The sequence below is a fragment of the Pongo abelii genome, chromosome 7 (genome assembly GCF_028885655.2).
Source record: "Pongo abelii isolate AG06213 chromosome 7, NHGRI_mPonAbe1-v2.0_pri, whole genome shotgun sequence".
Classification (NCBI taxonomy): Eukaryota; Metazoa; Chordata; class Mammalia; order Primates; family Hominidae; genus Pongo; species Pongo abelii.
This window is the reverse complement of record NC_071992.2, coordinates 7,277,676-7,293,603: the sequence shown is the minus strand read 5'-3', so window position 1 is coordinate 7,293,603 and position 15,928 is coordinate 7,277,676. Positions and strand designations below refer to the sequence as shown.

Genomic DNA, 15,928 nt, shown 5'->3' with positions numbered 1-15,928 from the left:
GATGCCAAATGTAAGAACCAGCTCCCAGAAACCACACACCCTGTTCCAACCACCAGCCTGGCTTGAGCGTGGGGTGGGTGGGAGCCCAGTGGGCAACCCAGGGGTCTGGTGTCTTCTCCAGGCAGCTCTCAGACTCCCTTGGTTCTCTCTGTAGTTTACATGAGCTTGTGAAACATGGAGAAAACGGCCTGGTCTTTGAGGACCCAGAGGAACTGGCAACTCAGCTGCAGGTAGCCACGTCTGCCACCATGCCAGGGTGGTCAGGGTTCTGGAGACTGGCACCGAGCCACGCTCCCTGATCCCTGCTTCCCACAGCCAGGGTGGGACAATGTGGGGTTTGGCAGAAAAGCTAGGGAGGGAGCAGAGGTCATAGAGGCCGGCACACTCTACTGTCTCATTTTGGTGTAGTAGTCTCGGGAAAATTAAGACACACCTCCACCTGCCCTCTAGATTTATGGAGCTGACACTCCACAAATGATGCTGGAGCCAGGTGGGCCAGGCTGCAGTTTAGGAAGTGATCAGGATCAGGTATGTGGGCGGGCAAAGGGAGCTTCTGGGACCAGCCTTGAAAGATGGGTGGAATTCTGCAAATGTTACTTGTTTCTTATTGCAAAAACTAATACATCATTCTTGCCAACAGAATGATTGGCAGGATTTTCAGTAAAGGTCCAGGTCCGAAGTAATTTAGAGTAGGTCCCCCAGTCTCTGTCAGAACCATGGTACTCTGTTGTGGTGTGAAAGTAGCCACAGATCATCTTTAGATTAAGGGGTGTGGCTTTGTTCCAATAAAACTATTTACAAACACAGGCTGTGGTTTGGATTTGGCCTGCAGGCTGTAGTTTGTGATCCTTGATTCAGACAGTTTAGCAAGGTTGAAAAGAACACCGACACCCCCTTGTTACCCACAAATGGGTGGGACTGTGTTGGCCAGAGGCCAAGAGTCTGTTGCTCACAGGGGAACGTACAGCATGTAGAGGCTGGGAGGTGCTCCAGGGCACCAAGTGTGGGAAAGTGGGACATACGGGGAAGTTTCCAGAAAGCGTGATGTCAAATTGGAGGCAGAGCGCTGCTGGTGCGTGAAGGGTCTCGAGTCCAAGTGAGGGAGTTAGGGAATTGGGAGGGGTTGTTGTTGGGTCGGGGACCTAGGGCCAGCCAGGTGGTGACATGGGATGGAGTGGGGACAGGAAATGAGGTAAGCTCTCTTCTTTATTTTTTTGCAAATGCTTTACTCAAACTTTCCTGATCCTGCGGGCAAGCTAAACCAGTTCCGGAAGAACCTGCAGGAGTCGCAGCAGCTCCGATGGGATGAGAGCTGGGTGCAGACTGTGCTCCCTCTGGTTATGGACACATAACTCCTGGGCCAGAGGCTAAAACCCCAGGACCTCTGCTGTCCTTCCCACAGCTTCTTCTCGGAATCTCAGGGCAAACCCCTTTCGAGCAGCGCTTCCCAGTAGCCAGAAGCTGAAATGACGGCAGTGCTGCCACCTGGTGAATGAATTGGTTCTGTGACCCAGGAAGTTGTGGTTGGCCCTGATTTCTTCTCTGGAGGCTCAGAAATACTTCCTGTCTTCTGTTCTTCATGCCCCATGCCCCTGCTAGTGTATTAGTGTTCTGTGACTTCCCTGTGACCTGCAGTAATCCTCATCCTGCGTTTGGTCTCCAGGTGTCACCTTTCTGCCGTGTTCCTAACACTTTGATTCCTGTCTTCAAAAAAGCACCTGCTGCACCATAAGCCCAGGGATGTGGCAGCTGCAGCGGGCTTGGCTTTGTGAGGAACCGAGTGTGTCCACGTTGGGGGAACGTCATACTTGATACCCACGTATTTATTTGCACAAAGAAAATGTTATTTTTGGAGACAGAAGTTTCATGTCTGATTTCTGGCGGTTTTCTTAAGAACCAGAACTGCTGTCAGAAAGGGGGCATCCACACGCTTAGATAGCCGATGTCTTATTAGAGGGGAGTTTGTGGTTCCTGGTTTGGAATTTAACACTCTCCAAACATTCCAGTCCAATGAAAGTTTCCTCCGCTTTCCCATATAAAAATTCTTCCCACGAGAGTGACTTGATTCTCACAATCACGTTGGAGTCGTGTGTGAGTCCTACAGTGTGAGGTTCAGCATTGCCATCTCCAAGTGCTCTTCGTAGGGAAACAGTTTCTGGTCATGCCAAGGTTCCATTTCCCATCTGATCCCGGCCCGGCCTGGAAACAGAGCACATGTGTTTGAGGATGGCGGTGTTTGTGGACAGGACATGAGCGTATTGTGTGGGGCTACTAGGACAGGCCTGGCAGGGTGGGGGGGTGTCCAAGTCTGTTTACTTGGTTCACAGGTTCCCAGGCCTACTCAGGTACCTAGAATTGGCCTCCAGGATGGGACCAGAAATCCGGTTTTGCATAGAAATGGCTAGCAGCAGGCACAGTGCCGCTGTCCACTCTGCCCGTGTCCACCCCAGCACTTGGCACAGCGGGACAGAAGCAGAGATCTGAACCCACATCTACCTGGCTGCTCAGTCAACCCCCTCTTCACAAAGCTTAGAAAGCAGCCGGGCACAGTGGCTCACGCCTGTAATCCCAACACTTTGGGAGGCCAAGGCGGGTGGGTCACTTCAGGTCAGGAGTTCGAGACCAGTCTGGTAAACATGGTGAAACCCTATCTCTACAAAAATACAAAAATTAGCCAGGCATGATGGTGGGTGCCTGTAATCCCAGTAACTTGGGAAGCTGAGGCACGAGAATTGCTTGAACCCAGAAGGCAAAGTTGCAGTGAGCCGAGATTGTGCCACTGCACTACAGCCTGAGTGACAGAGTGAGACTCCATCTCAAAAACAAACAAACAAAAAAAAAAAACCACACACAGACACACACACAGAAAGCTTAGAAGGGGCTGGTGTTCTCATAAGCACAGATGTCTGAAGAGCCATTAGCCAGAATGAGTCTTTTTTTTTTTTTGAGACACGATCTTGTTCTGTCACCCATGCTGGAGTGCACTGGGACAGTCATTGCTCACCACAGCCTCGACTCGTGGGCTTAGCAATCCTCCCACTTGCTGAGTAGCTGGGATGACAGGTGCGTGCCACCATGCCAGTAATTTTTTTATTTTGTAGAGATGGGGTCCTGAACGCATGGACTCAAGTGATGCTCCTGCCTCAGCCTCTTCTATTATTTTTTTTAGACGGAGTTTTACTCTGTTCCCCAGGCTGGAGTGCAGTGGCGCAATCTCCGCTCACTGCAACGCCTCCCAGGTTCAAGTGATTCTCCTGCCTCAGCCTCCCGAGTAGCTGGGATTATAGGCGTGCAGCACCACGCCTGGCTAATTTTTGTGTTTTTAGTAGAGATGGGGTTTCACCGGGTTGGCCAGGCTGGTCTTGAACTCTTGACCTCAGGTGATCTGCTCACCTCAGCCTCCCAAAGCCTCAGCCTCTTACAGTGTTGGGATTACAGGCATGAGACACTGTGACCTGGGATGATTTTCAATCACAGGTTTTTGTTAGGAGTGGAAAATGCGTATTTCTATAAATGAAGTAGTGCAGACATGAACGTGTAGAAGTCTCTATAATCCTGCCATTGAAGGATGGCACCTGTTACCGTGTATATCAGGGATGTCCAATCTTTTGGCCTCCCTGGGCCACACTGGAAGAAGAAAAATCACCTTGGGCCACACATAAAATACACTAATGCTAGCAATAGCTGATGAGTTAAAAGAAAACAAATCACAAGAAAACCTCATACTGTTTTAAGAAAGTTTACAGATTTGCGTTGGGCCGCAGGTTGGACAAGCCTGCTATATATATACACTAGGTTTTCCCCTATAGGTTTACTTATGTGAAAATGATTATTGTGATAATTGTTTTTGAGATGAAGTCTTGCTATGTTGCTCAAGGTGGCCACAAACTCCTGGGCTTAAGCCATGCTCCTGCCTCAGCCTCCTGAGTAGTTGGGAATATAGGTACTCATAACCATGTGTGGGTGATTATTATTAGTTTTTAGACAAAAATGGGGCTGGGCACAGTGCCTCATGCCTGTAATCCTAACACTTTGGGAGGCTGAGGCGGTAGATCACTTGAGGTCAGGAGTTCAAGACCAGCCTGGCCAACATGGCGAAACCTCAACTCTACAAACAATACAAAAATTAGCCAGACGTGGTAGCATGCGCCTGTGTCCCAGCTACACAGGAGGCTGAGATGGGAGGATATCTTGAACCTGGGAGGTGGGTGGTTGCAGTGGTCCGAGATGGCAGCACTGCACTCCAGCCTGAGCAATACAAAGCCAGACTCTGTCTCAAAAACAACAACAACAAAAGGTGGCTGAGGTCTTATACTATGTGTGCTGTTTGGCACTGTTTTTTTCACTTAAAAGATATTGCAGGTTTTTTTGCACCTAAGTATCTGAAGAAAGACTTTTTTTTTTTTTTTTTTTTTTTTTGCTTTTTTGAGACATGGTCTTCCTCTTGCCCAGGCTGGAGTGCAGTGGTGTGGTGAGATAAGGGCTCACTGCAGCCTCCACCTCCTGGGCTCAAGCCATCCTCCCACCTCAGCCTCCAGAGTAGCTGGGACTACAGGGGTGTGCAACCACACCTGGCTAGTTTCTGTATGTTTTGTGAAGATGGGGTCCCACTATGTGGCCCAGGATCGTCTTGAACACCCGGGATCAGGAAGTCTTCCTGCCTTAGCCTCCTAAAGTGCTGGTATGACAGGCCTGAGCCCCGTGCCCGGCCAGCCTCCTGTGTGAGGTTGTGCGAGACTCTGTCGTGGAAGCCAGTATGCCTCGTGTGCTGGCTTGTTTGTTGGCTCTGTAGTTAACGGGCTGCCCCACGTGGACAGGCATTGGGTCGTCCTTGTCTTTGTGTGCAGGCAGAGGCTGCTGCGGGTGCATCTGTGCACATGGCTGCCAGGAGGGGCTGTGCTCAGGGGGAGCTGGGGAAAGGCTGGTGGCATTGGGGGGCTTGGGTGTAGTGTGGAGGCGCGAGAGCCAGGTGGCCGGGCTGCAGTCTGCGGGAGCTCGGCGGTCGCTTGGCCTCCGTGTGTCCTAGTGTCTTTGTCGGTGAGATGGGACAGTGATAGCACGCCCTCACAGGTGCTGGGGGCTGACAAATGTCAGGTCTGAGGACAGTGGCTGGCCCACTACGGGGCCAGTTCCCTTTCTCTACAGTCACCCTGCTAATCTTCTACCGACTGTGTGCTCAGGACAATGGCATGGTGGATCCATCTGTACAGCCTGTGCTCCAGCGTCCTGCAGGGCACAGGTGTGTCCAGCCCTGACCCGACTGCCCCTCCTGCCACCTCCATTTTATAGATGAGGAAACCAAGGCCCAAGGGCTTAGGGAACCCTGCTGTGAAGAACAAACGTAGGGCTGCTGGGCTCAGACTCTCCCTCCCTGTGCTGAGCTGCCCTCCTCCTGCTCCAAGCCCCCCACGCCCCAGGCCCACCATGCTCACCGGCCTCTGCCCGAGTTCCCCGCATGGTGTGGGAGTGTGGGGCATCCTAGCCTTTCCCCAGTGCCCAGTTCTTTCACTTCCACTGGAGTCCTGCAGGGACAGCTCCGGGACCATGCAGGCCCAGGTGGGCGGGGGGCTCACCTAGCTCGGTGGTGAACAGCTGGCACGTCTCTGGACTGTGCACAGTGAAGGTCACATAGACCTCTGGAGCCCGCTGGTGATCTAGGCAGGCAGCCAGCCTCCGCAGGACCCCAACCAGCAACACGATGGCTTCTGGGAAACACAGCACGTCTACGGTGAAAGCTTCAGGTTACTGAAAGGGACCAGCGGACAGTTCCAGGTCATGCTGACCTCAGAAGCAGGGTGAGGCCAGAGAGGCAGCGCTCATATGAGACTATTAGATGCCATTTGACCATTTGGGCCATTAGATGGAAAGGCAATTACTTGGGTGAAAAAGGAGAACCCTTAGTAGAGGAAGCTGCAAAAGACCGAAGCAAAAGAAAAAAATCTCCAGACTCACTGGTGTTCCTCAAAAAACCAGCTCTGGTTCTCGGCCTATCTAGAGGGCTTCGAATGACACAAAGCCTGCCCCTGCCATGAACTTCGTGTTTCAGGCATCTGCCAATTTGTCTGCTGGCTTGCAGGGGTGGGCCCATGTCCCTGGCCACCGCTGGACCTGTGGTTTTCAGGGCTGGGACCCAGGACCACAGGCAGAGCTCTGTTCTACCAGAGAGGGGACAGAGTACGCTGGCAGGGGTGAGGGGTTTTCGGTGGCCCAGCCAAACACCACCTTCTCTCAAGGGCCCTGTCCTCATCCCAGAAGTGGTTGTTTTCCTCCTGTGGTCTCTGAAGGACACAGGGCATGGCTCTGGGACACAGCCATGTGGTGACGACTGTAACGGGAGTATGCCTGTCTCCAACAAGAGGACTGTGGCTTGAAGGTCACCTTAAGAGGCACCCCTGTCCTTTGATGTCACCCTAGAGTCCCAGAGTAACTCTTCTGGAAGCCCCATCACGTCCATGTCTGACAGCGTCCATTGTTCCCTTTTCCCTGAGCCAAGAGCTGGGTAGAGCTGCAAGGACACGCCTGCACAGGGTGCCCGGGGTTGGGCATTACCTGCTGCAATGACATCTGGCTGGAAGGCAGAGAGCTGATGGACCTTCGCGACGTCCCAGTCCAGTTGGGCCACTGTCACCCTGGGGCTGTCTAAGTTGGCAGTGATGTCTGCCTCTAATGAGAGGCTGTTGAGAAGGACATTCCCTCGGAGTTGCTCGAGGACCCGGCTGTGACAGTCGCTGAAGATGTATGCCCGGGGGCAGCACATCTTGCAGATGGACAGGCCTGTGAGGCCGGTGCCACTGCCAAGCTCTAGGACACTCCTGGCGGTAGGAAAGGGGACCGTGTCTGTGACTGCACCAGGGTAAGCCTGCCTCGGTGAACTGCCCTGCGCCCCGAGGTCACCTGTCAGTGAAGGTTGCCAGGTTCTCGATGGCTCATTCTGCAAGGTAGAGGGCGGCGTCCTATGTGACCAGGCCCGTGGTGCCGTGAGAGATGATGGCCGTGCTCTTGGAGAGTGTGTCCGAGCCTCCCGAGGCCTGCACCAAGAGAAGGTGAGAGAGTCAGTCCAGCGATCAGAAGGCAAGTGGCTTAGAAGACAAGTAGCCATCCACCACATGGCTGAATAAACCATGACAGGACCAATCACCACTCAGCAATTAAAAGCAGCTAACTGTTGACATGCCAACAGCTTGCACGGGTCTCAAGGGCGTCATGCGGCGTGAAAGATACTCATCTCAGGCCACACAGGATTCCATTCATCGAACATTCCTGAGACGATGGAATTCTGGCGATGGAGCACAGGTCAGTGGTGGCCAGGGGCCGGGTGTGGCTATGAAGGGGTGGCTGCCTTGTGATGATTCAATATGTTATGTTTTTCCTTTGTGGTTTTCTGTATCTATGTTTTGTCTTTTTTTTTTTTTTTTTTTTTGAGCTCTGTACCCCAGGCTGGAGTCAGTGGCACGATCTTGGCTCACTGCAACCTCTGCCTCCTGGGTTCAGGCAATTCTCTTGCCTCAGCTGCCCAAGTAGCTGTGACTACAGGCTTGTGCCACCATGTCCTGCTGATTTTTGTACTTTTGTTTGAGACAGAGTTTCACTCTCATTGCCCAGGCTGGAGTGCAATGGCGCGATCTCGGCTCACCACAACCTCCACCTCCCGGGTTCAAGAGATTCTCCTGCCTCAGCCTCCCGAGTAGCTGGGACTACAGGTGCCCACTACCACACACCGCTAATTTTTGTAGTTTTAGTAGAGACAGGGTTTCACCACATTGGCCAGGCTGGTCTCGAACTCCTGACCTCGGATCCACCCGCCTCAGCCTCCCAAAGTAGTGGGATTACAGGCGCGAGCCACTGTGCCCGGCCATGTCAAGTATTCTTTGAGGACTGGGCAGCAGGTCCTTGTGAAGCAGGTAGTGTGTGTCACCTATTGGACAAATGCCCAACAACCTCACGAGACATGCTGTTGTTGTTGAAGTGCTTGATTTACAGACAGAGAAACTGAGGCTAAAGAAGGTTAACAGACCTCATGTCTAAGACTGCAGAATGAGTGAGTCAGGATTTGAACCCACACCCACATTTTCACTTTGTCTGTGCAGGAAGGGTGTCTGGGTTGTGAGGGGGAGGAGGGTGCCCTTCTCATACCAGCAAATAGCTCCGGTGGCCCTGGGTGGACTCCTTGGCCGTCAGGATCTCTGCCAGCTCCACGTATAGTTCGTCCAAAGGCTCTGTGTAGACAGCCTCGTGCTGGGGGCAGACAGAGTGAGAGCTTGTTTGCTTTTGTTCTAATCTGTAAAAATGGCCAGATGATTTTCACCAAGTTCGGAGGGGAGATTTGGGATGGAACGGTGTAATGCCGGCCAGCTGCCATATAAAATATTCACTTCGTTGGGCATGGTAGTGTGTGCGAATAGTCCCAGCTACTCTAGAGGCTGACATGGGAGGACTGCTTGAGCCCAGGAGTTCGAGGACAGCCTGGACAACAGAGATCTTGTCTCTAAAAAAAAAAATTTACTTGGCAGAGAAACCTGGATGGGAGGGCCTTCAACAAGAGGTGTTGAGAGGGTAGGGTGAGGAGTAGTCTAGGGCAGGAGACAAGGATTCCGTGAGAGCTGCCACGTGACCATGATAGAGAGCTCTGTGTTTGGATCAAACACAGAGAGGAGGAAAACAAAAGGTGCTTTACGTGAGCCCAGGCAGAACTGTGAGGGTGGCCCATGCTGCAGGCTGTGGCTGTCAGCAGGCTGCTTCTCCACGGCTGGCCTCATCCTAAGAGTCACAGGGCAGCAGCAGAGTACACTGGGTGACTGCTGCCCTCTCCTGGTGGCACAGGGCAGACCTGCTGGTGACCACAGATGCATGCTTTTGGGGAGGACTAGGGAGAAAGCAGGTATTGGAGAAACAGGGGATTGTTTATTTGCTAAAAGTGTGGCCCTTTCACTCAGCAGGTCTGCTACTGCCTACTAAGGAACAGGCTCTCAACATGCTCATGTCAAACCCTGCATTTCGGGGCCATCTTTAAAATCCATCCTAGGCCAGGTGCGGTGGCTCATGCCTGTAATCCCAGCACTTTGGGAGGCCGAGGCACGCAGATCACCTGAGGTCAGGAGATCGAGACCAGCCTGGCCAACATGGTGAAACTCTGTCTCTATTAAAAATACAAAAATTAGTCAGGCATGGTGGCAAGTGCCTGTAGTCCCAGCTTCTTAGGAGGCTAGGCATGAGAGCTGCTGGAACCCAGGAGGCAGAGGTTTCAGGGAGTCGAGATTGTGCTACAGTGATCCAGCCTGAGCAACACAGTGAGACTCTGTCTCAAAAAAATAAATAAATAAGTAAAAAATAAAATCCTGTATCAGTCATGAAAGAGCTCATTCCAGCAGCATCAATGCGGAGAATTCACCAGAGGAACTAGTTCCAAAGGTATGGCAAGAGCTAAAACTTCCAACAGGGGCCCGTGGGACAACCCAGAGATGGACAACAGCAGGAAACTCCAAACCGTTCGGCAGGCAGGACAGAGAGTGTCGGTGAGGGTTCCAGGGCTGTGGTCTGGGCCAGCCTTCTAGGAATGAGAATCCATATGCTAGCAGCTGGGGCCCCAGAGAAGCAGCTACTGTGGAAACCCCAGGAGGCAGAGTGAGGGAGAGACGCTGGCCTCCCCTTCTTCCCGCCCTGTACTGTCTCCCATGGGTCACACACAGCTGCAGCCAGTTGCCTGGGGAGGCCCCTGTCATGCTGGGGTTTGCAAAGCAGGACCAGGGCCTGGGAAGGACGGGGGCTCCAGCACGCAGGTGGCTATGCTGTCCGGCTACTGGGCGGACACTGCCCATAACTGACGTTTTTGATTAGTTCTGAGAGAAAGCACCGGGCATACTTGACTGACGGCGCGTGCTTCACACACACAGGATGCTTCACAGTCTACAGCAAAGGACAGAACGTTGGTTGCTGGAGAGCTATGAGCCTATGAGCTTCAAGCCAACACAGCAGAGGGCAAACTCCAGGCTACCCGATCCCTCAGCAAACATGTAGATGGACACAGCATTCTGGCCCCACGCATCTGAAGTTTGTGTTAAGATATAAGCCGTTTCCTAAAAATGCTTCACTGCAGCGGCGCAGGCTATGGCGGCATCTCTAACGCCCATTCTGAGCAGGAACACAGGGCATGTGGGCCCAAAGCACTTCCCTCCCAGGGGAGCCAGTGTGAACCAGGGTTTGCAGTAAGGACAGTCGCTAACTGTCTGGCTCTATGGAAGAGGTGGGAAGGCCCACTCAGCAACTGCTTTCTTGGAGCATGTGTCCCTGGGGACAGGATGGAGGGAAGGGGACGCTCAGGATGACACTCCAGGTAAAGCCGAGAGAAGCCAAGTGCAGGACAAGCAAGTTCCAGGCAGTGGGAACAGCCGGTGCAAGCTCTGAGGTGGCCACAGCCTGGCACTTGGAAAGGAGGGCAGAGGGACTGGTGCAGCAGGAGTGGGGACGGTGGGAAAACAGGAGCATGGAGGGAGAGGGAGGAGATGGTCCGCAGCGCCTGCCGGCTGGGAGGGATGCAGATTCTGCCCAAGGACAGCAAAGTACCCCACGCAATACACAGGCCCTTCAGGCTGGTGCTGGTTTTTCATTTTTTCTGACACAGTCTCACTCTGTTGCCCAGGCTGGAGTGCAGTGGCCCAATCTTGGCTCACAGCAGCTTCCACCTCCCGGGTTCAAGCGATTCTCCTGCCTCAGCGTCCCGAGTAGCTGGGAATATAGGCATGCACCACCACACCCAGCTAATTTTTGTATTTTTAGTAGATATGGGTTTTTGCCATGTTGGCTTGGATGGTCTCGAACTCCTGACCTTAGGTGATCCGTCCACCTCAGCTTCCCAAATTCCTGGGATTACAGGTGTGAGACAGTGCACCCAGCCTTTTGCTGGGTTTTAAAGCAGCTCTCCCTACAATTCATGCTTCACCACCTACGAGAGTGAGGCTCAGGGTGAAACTCAGAGCAGGGTGCGAGATAACTTCAGGTATCTCCACGCTCGAAGCCCTGACCTACTGTATTGCCCCGAAAGTCCTCCCTGCTGTGGAAAAGATGTGGCTGCATCTTTTCCACGTGGATAATCTTGGTTCACCTCTAGCACAGGAATTCTTCACAGGGGCTCCTCGGATGGGCTGGGTGGGTGGGGGTGGAGGATGTCTGCCTCCCCTGAGTTGGTATGGAAAAGGTATTCTTGTGGTGCACTTCTTTCTGGAAGGGAGTCTATTGCTTTGTCTTTTCAGAAGGGCTCGTGGCCCTTCAAAGGTGAAGATCCAGGATGCAGGGTGATCTGCACTTGGTCCTCAAGGCCAGGGTCAGGCTGTGGCTGGGCCGGGTGGTGATCCTGCCTCTCACCTACATGCAGATGCACTTGAGTCCAAACCCCACCCTGGGCAAAGCAAGGGCCCATTTAGGTCTAGAAGAGACAGGAATGGGCAGGACAGGCCTCATAAATGCAAAAAAGAAACTCTCTGAGCATCTACCAAATGCTAGAAGCTCTTTTGCACCCGTCATCTCTGTTTTTGCTGTGGATGGTTTAAAAAACATTCCTTAGATTCCCCCCTCTCATGCAGATTTTTGTATATTCTGATGTCTTTGTCTAAGTCTTAGATAGAAAATGAAAGCGCTGGAGCTGTCGCAGGTGCTGACACCCACCTGCAGTGCTGACTCAATGGTTTTGTTCTTTGAACAGGGGTGTTTTTAAAGGGTACAAGCACACCTGTGGTTCTTCTCTCAGGTCTTCCGGAGAGATTCAGGAGGCAGGGTCATGAGTCCCAGGGACTCTGGGATTCTTAATTTCTGCAAAACATCCCGCAGCAGCTCAGAATCTGATGAGTGTCTTAACTTTGCTTCTAAGCTCTGTGTGGAGGGGAAAGAGAGAAATCTCAAGGGCACATCTACAGGAACATGAAACACGCAGTAGAATGTGTGGGCAAAGCCCTATGTGATCCCTCCCTGGGGACGTGGAGCCAGTTGGAAGTGGAAGCCACAGCAGCTGAAAGCCTGACCTTCAGATGTCGCAGGCTGCACCTGGATGAGTGACAGGAAGAAGGCTAGAAGACTGACTCTTGGCCGCATTAGTCCTGGCTACTCAGCGGCCACCCGGCTCATGGGCCAGCTCCCTGGTTGCACTGGTCAGCCAGGTATTACCAGGGCAGCCATGGCACCAAGGTTTGATGGGCTTGCCATCTGAGTTTAAGTGGAAATGCAGAATGTGCCCGTACCAGCCTGGGTTACATTGTCCTCTTACAGGGGCCTCAATCCCAGCAGCGAGCTTTGGCTCCTGAGTTAGGCAGACTGTCTCGGCTGGTATGTGACACAGGGCAAGGCACTTCATTGCTTCAGAGCTCCTTCCATGCCGTTAAAGGCCTACAAGTCCTGGTCCTAATCCCTCTCTCTGGCCTGTTCTCCCTCACTCCTGGCCCACCTTGCTCACTCCACTCCAGCCACACTGGCTGCCTTGCTGTTGTTCCTCAATCACAGCTGGCTGGTTTCCACCACAGGGCCTTTGAGCATGCTGTTCCCCAAGCCCTTCCCATGGCTGGCTGCTTCACCACCCAGGCCCCAGTTCAAATGCCACCTCTTTGGGGAAGGCTTCCCTGATTCCCCGACTTTGATGACTTTTCTCCCCAGTTGCTCCATTCATCATTTCCCTGTTTTCTTGGCTTTAAAGCCACTCTCATCTGGTCTTTTCTTGTTTATTCATTTGTTTATTCTCTGGCTCTCCCATGCAAGCAAAGCCTCATCTGTCTTGGGTACTGCTTGCCTGGCTCATGGAAGGCATTTATTAAACATTTTGAGACTGAATAAAAACAGTAGCTAACACCGACATGCGTTTACCATGAGCCAGGCACTGATCCACAGGCTTTTGTACTCAACCCTGACAGCAACCCTCAGAGGTAGTTATCATTATATCCTCCATTTTATTAATAAGAAAACAATAGCACAGAGAGAGGCAGTCACTTGCCCAAGGTCACACAGGGCCAGGGGTTGGGCCAGGATTCGAAGCAGGCAAGCTGTCTCCTGGGTCTGAACTCTCAACTACTTCACCCTAATCAAACAATCCCTCTGGTCAAATGTGAATGATAATAGTACCCACCTCGTGGGTGTTGAGGGTGAGCCCAAGTTAGCATTCACCGTGGACATGTGAACAATTATAGTCAATATTGAATGGAGAGCTATGATGCTTTTAGGAAGGTTTTGGGTTAAAAATGCACAAATTTCTCCTGACCAGAAATGATCTCTGAGTGCTAAATATTTTATGTCAATGGAATAACGCAAATGATTAAGCAACACCCCATAAAATGGGGCAGACCCAGGGAGGAATATATATCCAAACTGACTCATCCCAGTGAGCTCACCCCACATGAATTACAAATGGGGGCCAGTGCATTAAGCCCCTCTGCTGGCAGAAGGTCCCCAGGGAGAGGAGAGGCCACCCCCTTCTCTGTCTCTTCCATCACAGGCGTGAGAGCCTCAGCGCAGGAGCCCATTCTGTGCAGTGCTCCATATACAGATGAGAACACTGAGGCACGAGGGACAGCTTGTGACCTGGTCACCGCGTTCAGGAGAACGTGGTTACCCCGCGGTCCTGAGGGCGCTGACATTTTAGAATGGGCGAGGGCAGCTGTGTCCCAGTGACCAGAACGATTACTGCCTTTAAAAAGTCTTGAAAATTATCATGAACTGTACCCCACACCGAGCGAGCGTCTGTCCCCCAAGGAGGTGGAGACGTCCCCAGTTTCCGCCGCCAGCCCGCGGGGAAGGAGGGGTGAGGGACTCTGGCCAAGCCCCGGGGATGGGGACCCAGACGCGCGGCCCTGACTGGCTGTAGCGCCAGGGGCTTCAGCAGGGAGACCCATCCCGTCTGCCCCTGGACTCCCGCACGGCCCGCCGCCCACCTACCAGGGGAAGGAGCGCAGTGCGGCCCCACCAGGAAGCGGCGCTCGAAACTCTGCAGCAAGAGCTCGGTCCCCGGGTTCTCCTCGGGCGCCATGATGTGGGCGGGACCACATCGTTGCCGGGAGACTGGGCGGAAGCTGGGCCTGAACAGAAGAGGGGGCGGGCCCGGGGCAGTGCGAGGGGCAGAGAGGCGGTGCCCGGGGTAAGGCCAGGAGGAGCGTCGTAGGGGCGGACCCTGGGGCGGGGCCAGGATGAACGTCTTGTGGGCAAGGCCTGGGGTAGGGCCAAGATAAGCGTCTTTGGGGCAGGTCCTGGGGAGAGTCCAGGTTGACGGGTCCTGGGGCGGGTCCAGGATAAGGCGATCCTGGAAGCGGGGCTTCGGAAGCGTCTAGGTTGGTGGCGACCTGGAGGCGGGGCCTTGCGCGTGGCTAGGATGAGCATCCTGGAGGCGGGTATTAGGGCGGGGCTAAACGATGATTGGGTTCAGGAGGCGGGACTCGGGGCAGAGCCCAGTAGACAGGTCTTAGGGTGGGGCTAAGGCGAGACCAAGAGAAGGGCTCAGGAGGCGGGGCCGGGGTGGGGCCTTGACTGTGTCGTAGCACATGACCGGGCGCTGCTCAGATTCTGGGAGGCGGAGGTTAGGGACGGGTCGACGTGGGGAGGGGCCTATTGTCCGGGAGGCGGGACCGAGTCCGGGCTGCGGGCTGCGCTCAGGAGGCGGGCCCTGGGGCGTGGCCAGGCGCTGCTCGGGCCCTGGGAGGCGGAGCTGTGGGAGGGGCCGGTGTGGGGAGGGACCCAGGGCCTGGGAGCAGGGTCGGCGCTGGTCTCAGGCGCCCAGAAGGAGCTGGGCTTGGGGCGGGGCCGAGACGGAGCGAGGAGTCCCAGGTGTTGGAAGAGGAGCTTGAGGAGGGGGTCGGAGTGTGGCTCAAGTTCGAGGGGCGTTACCTGGGGACGGTTTGAGGAAGGCCCAGGAGCGCGGCCACGGTCGGCCGAGGCGGGGCCAGGGGCGGGCCCCAGGATCCGGAGCTTCGCGCGATGGGAGTCCGGGTTTGCGGCCCGGGAGGCGGGGCCGGTTAGGGCGAGAGTCTCTGGGATCGTCGGGTCAGTCCTTGGGCCACCATAGGCACTCTCGCAGTTCCTGCGCCTTCAGGAAGGTCTTTTTGGCAGGGGCCTTACAGGTGCGCGCTTCGGTCCGGGAGGCCTTATCCTAGCCTCCTCTCCATCAGCGCCACCCCTCTGGGGCCCGACAGGAGGGAGCTTTCCCCCTGTTCCCCAGGCTTTGGACTGTTACCCAGCAAGCCATTTGTTCACTAAATATTTATTAAGCACCTACGATGTGCCTGGCAAGGGAGTTGTAACAATGAGAAAAACTAGGTGTGGTCCCGGCCCTCCAAGGGCTCAGAGGCTCATGGGAGAAGTGGACATTGAAGTAATTATCACACAAATAAGTATAAAAGTACGATATCTTCCAGGAAGGCGGGCACACAGAGCTAGCGGGGCTTCCAGAAGGAGTTTTGATCTTGCAGGGACAGGAAGTAGGAGTTAGCTCCTGCAGGGTGGGATGGGGGTGGTGGTGATACAGACGTGGGGACAGAGTGGAAAACAACAACAAAAAATAATTATTTTAGTTCAAAGTTATTGTGTCTTGAGTTGAAAGGCAAGGCAGTTACCAACACAGTTCAAATTTCAGTACTGCTCCTGAAATACTGAACTGTGTTCAAAGTCTAAAACGTTTACCTCAGCAAACCCCTCATAAAACTCCATTTGGAGGAGTCCAGAGAGCTAATTTGTTAAGTATACTTGCAGAAGGTAGATAAGGAGACAGATTAAATCTTATTACCTCTTTCAGATGAGAGGCACTTGAGCCCTGCTCAGCTATGAGAATAAGAGAGGGGAATTAATTCTAATTGAATACACTTGTTCTCTCATAGCTGTTGTTCCCCACCAGAACCAAATGATCGCAAGATATTACAAAGTAAAAAAAAAGGTTCATCTTTTATTCCCCCAAACACTTTCATTTAAA

The 15,928-nt window shown here is 53.5% G+C and overlaps 1 protein-coding gene across 1 annotated transcript; it reads right to left on the bottom strand.

The window, feature by feature from the left end:
• Positions 1-1,188: 1,188 nt before the first annotated feature.
• Positions 1,189-15,669, bottom strand: LOC129047690 (uncharacterized). Its single transcript, XM_063726472.1, has 7 exons — positions 15,599-15,669; positions 14,851-15,043; positions 14,495-14,671; positions 13,909-14,309; positions 6,550-7,028; positions 5,574-5,723; positions 1,189-2,199 (listed from the first exon to the last, which is right to left on the bottom strand). The coding sequence occupies exons 1-7, from the start codon at positions 15,667-15,669 to the stop codon at positions 2,099-2,101; spliced, it is 1,572 nt and encodes a 523-aa protein (XP_063582542.1). The 3' UTR covers positions 1,189-2,098.
• Between the last annotated feature and the right edge of the window lie 259 nt (positions 15,670-15,928).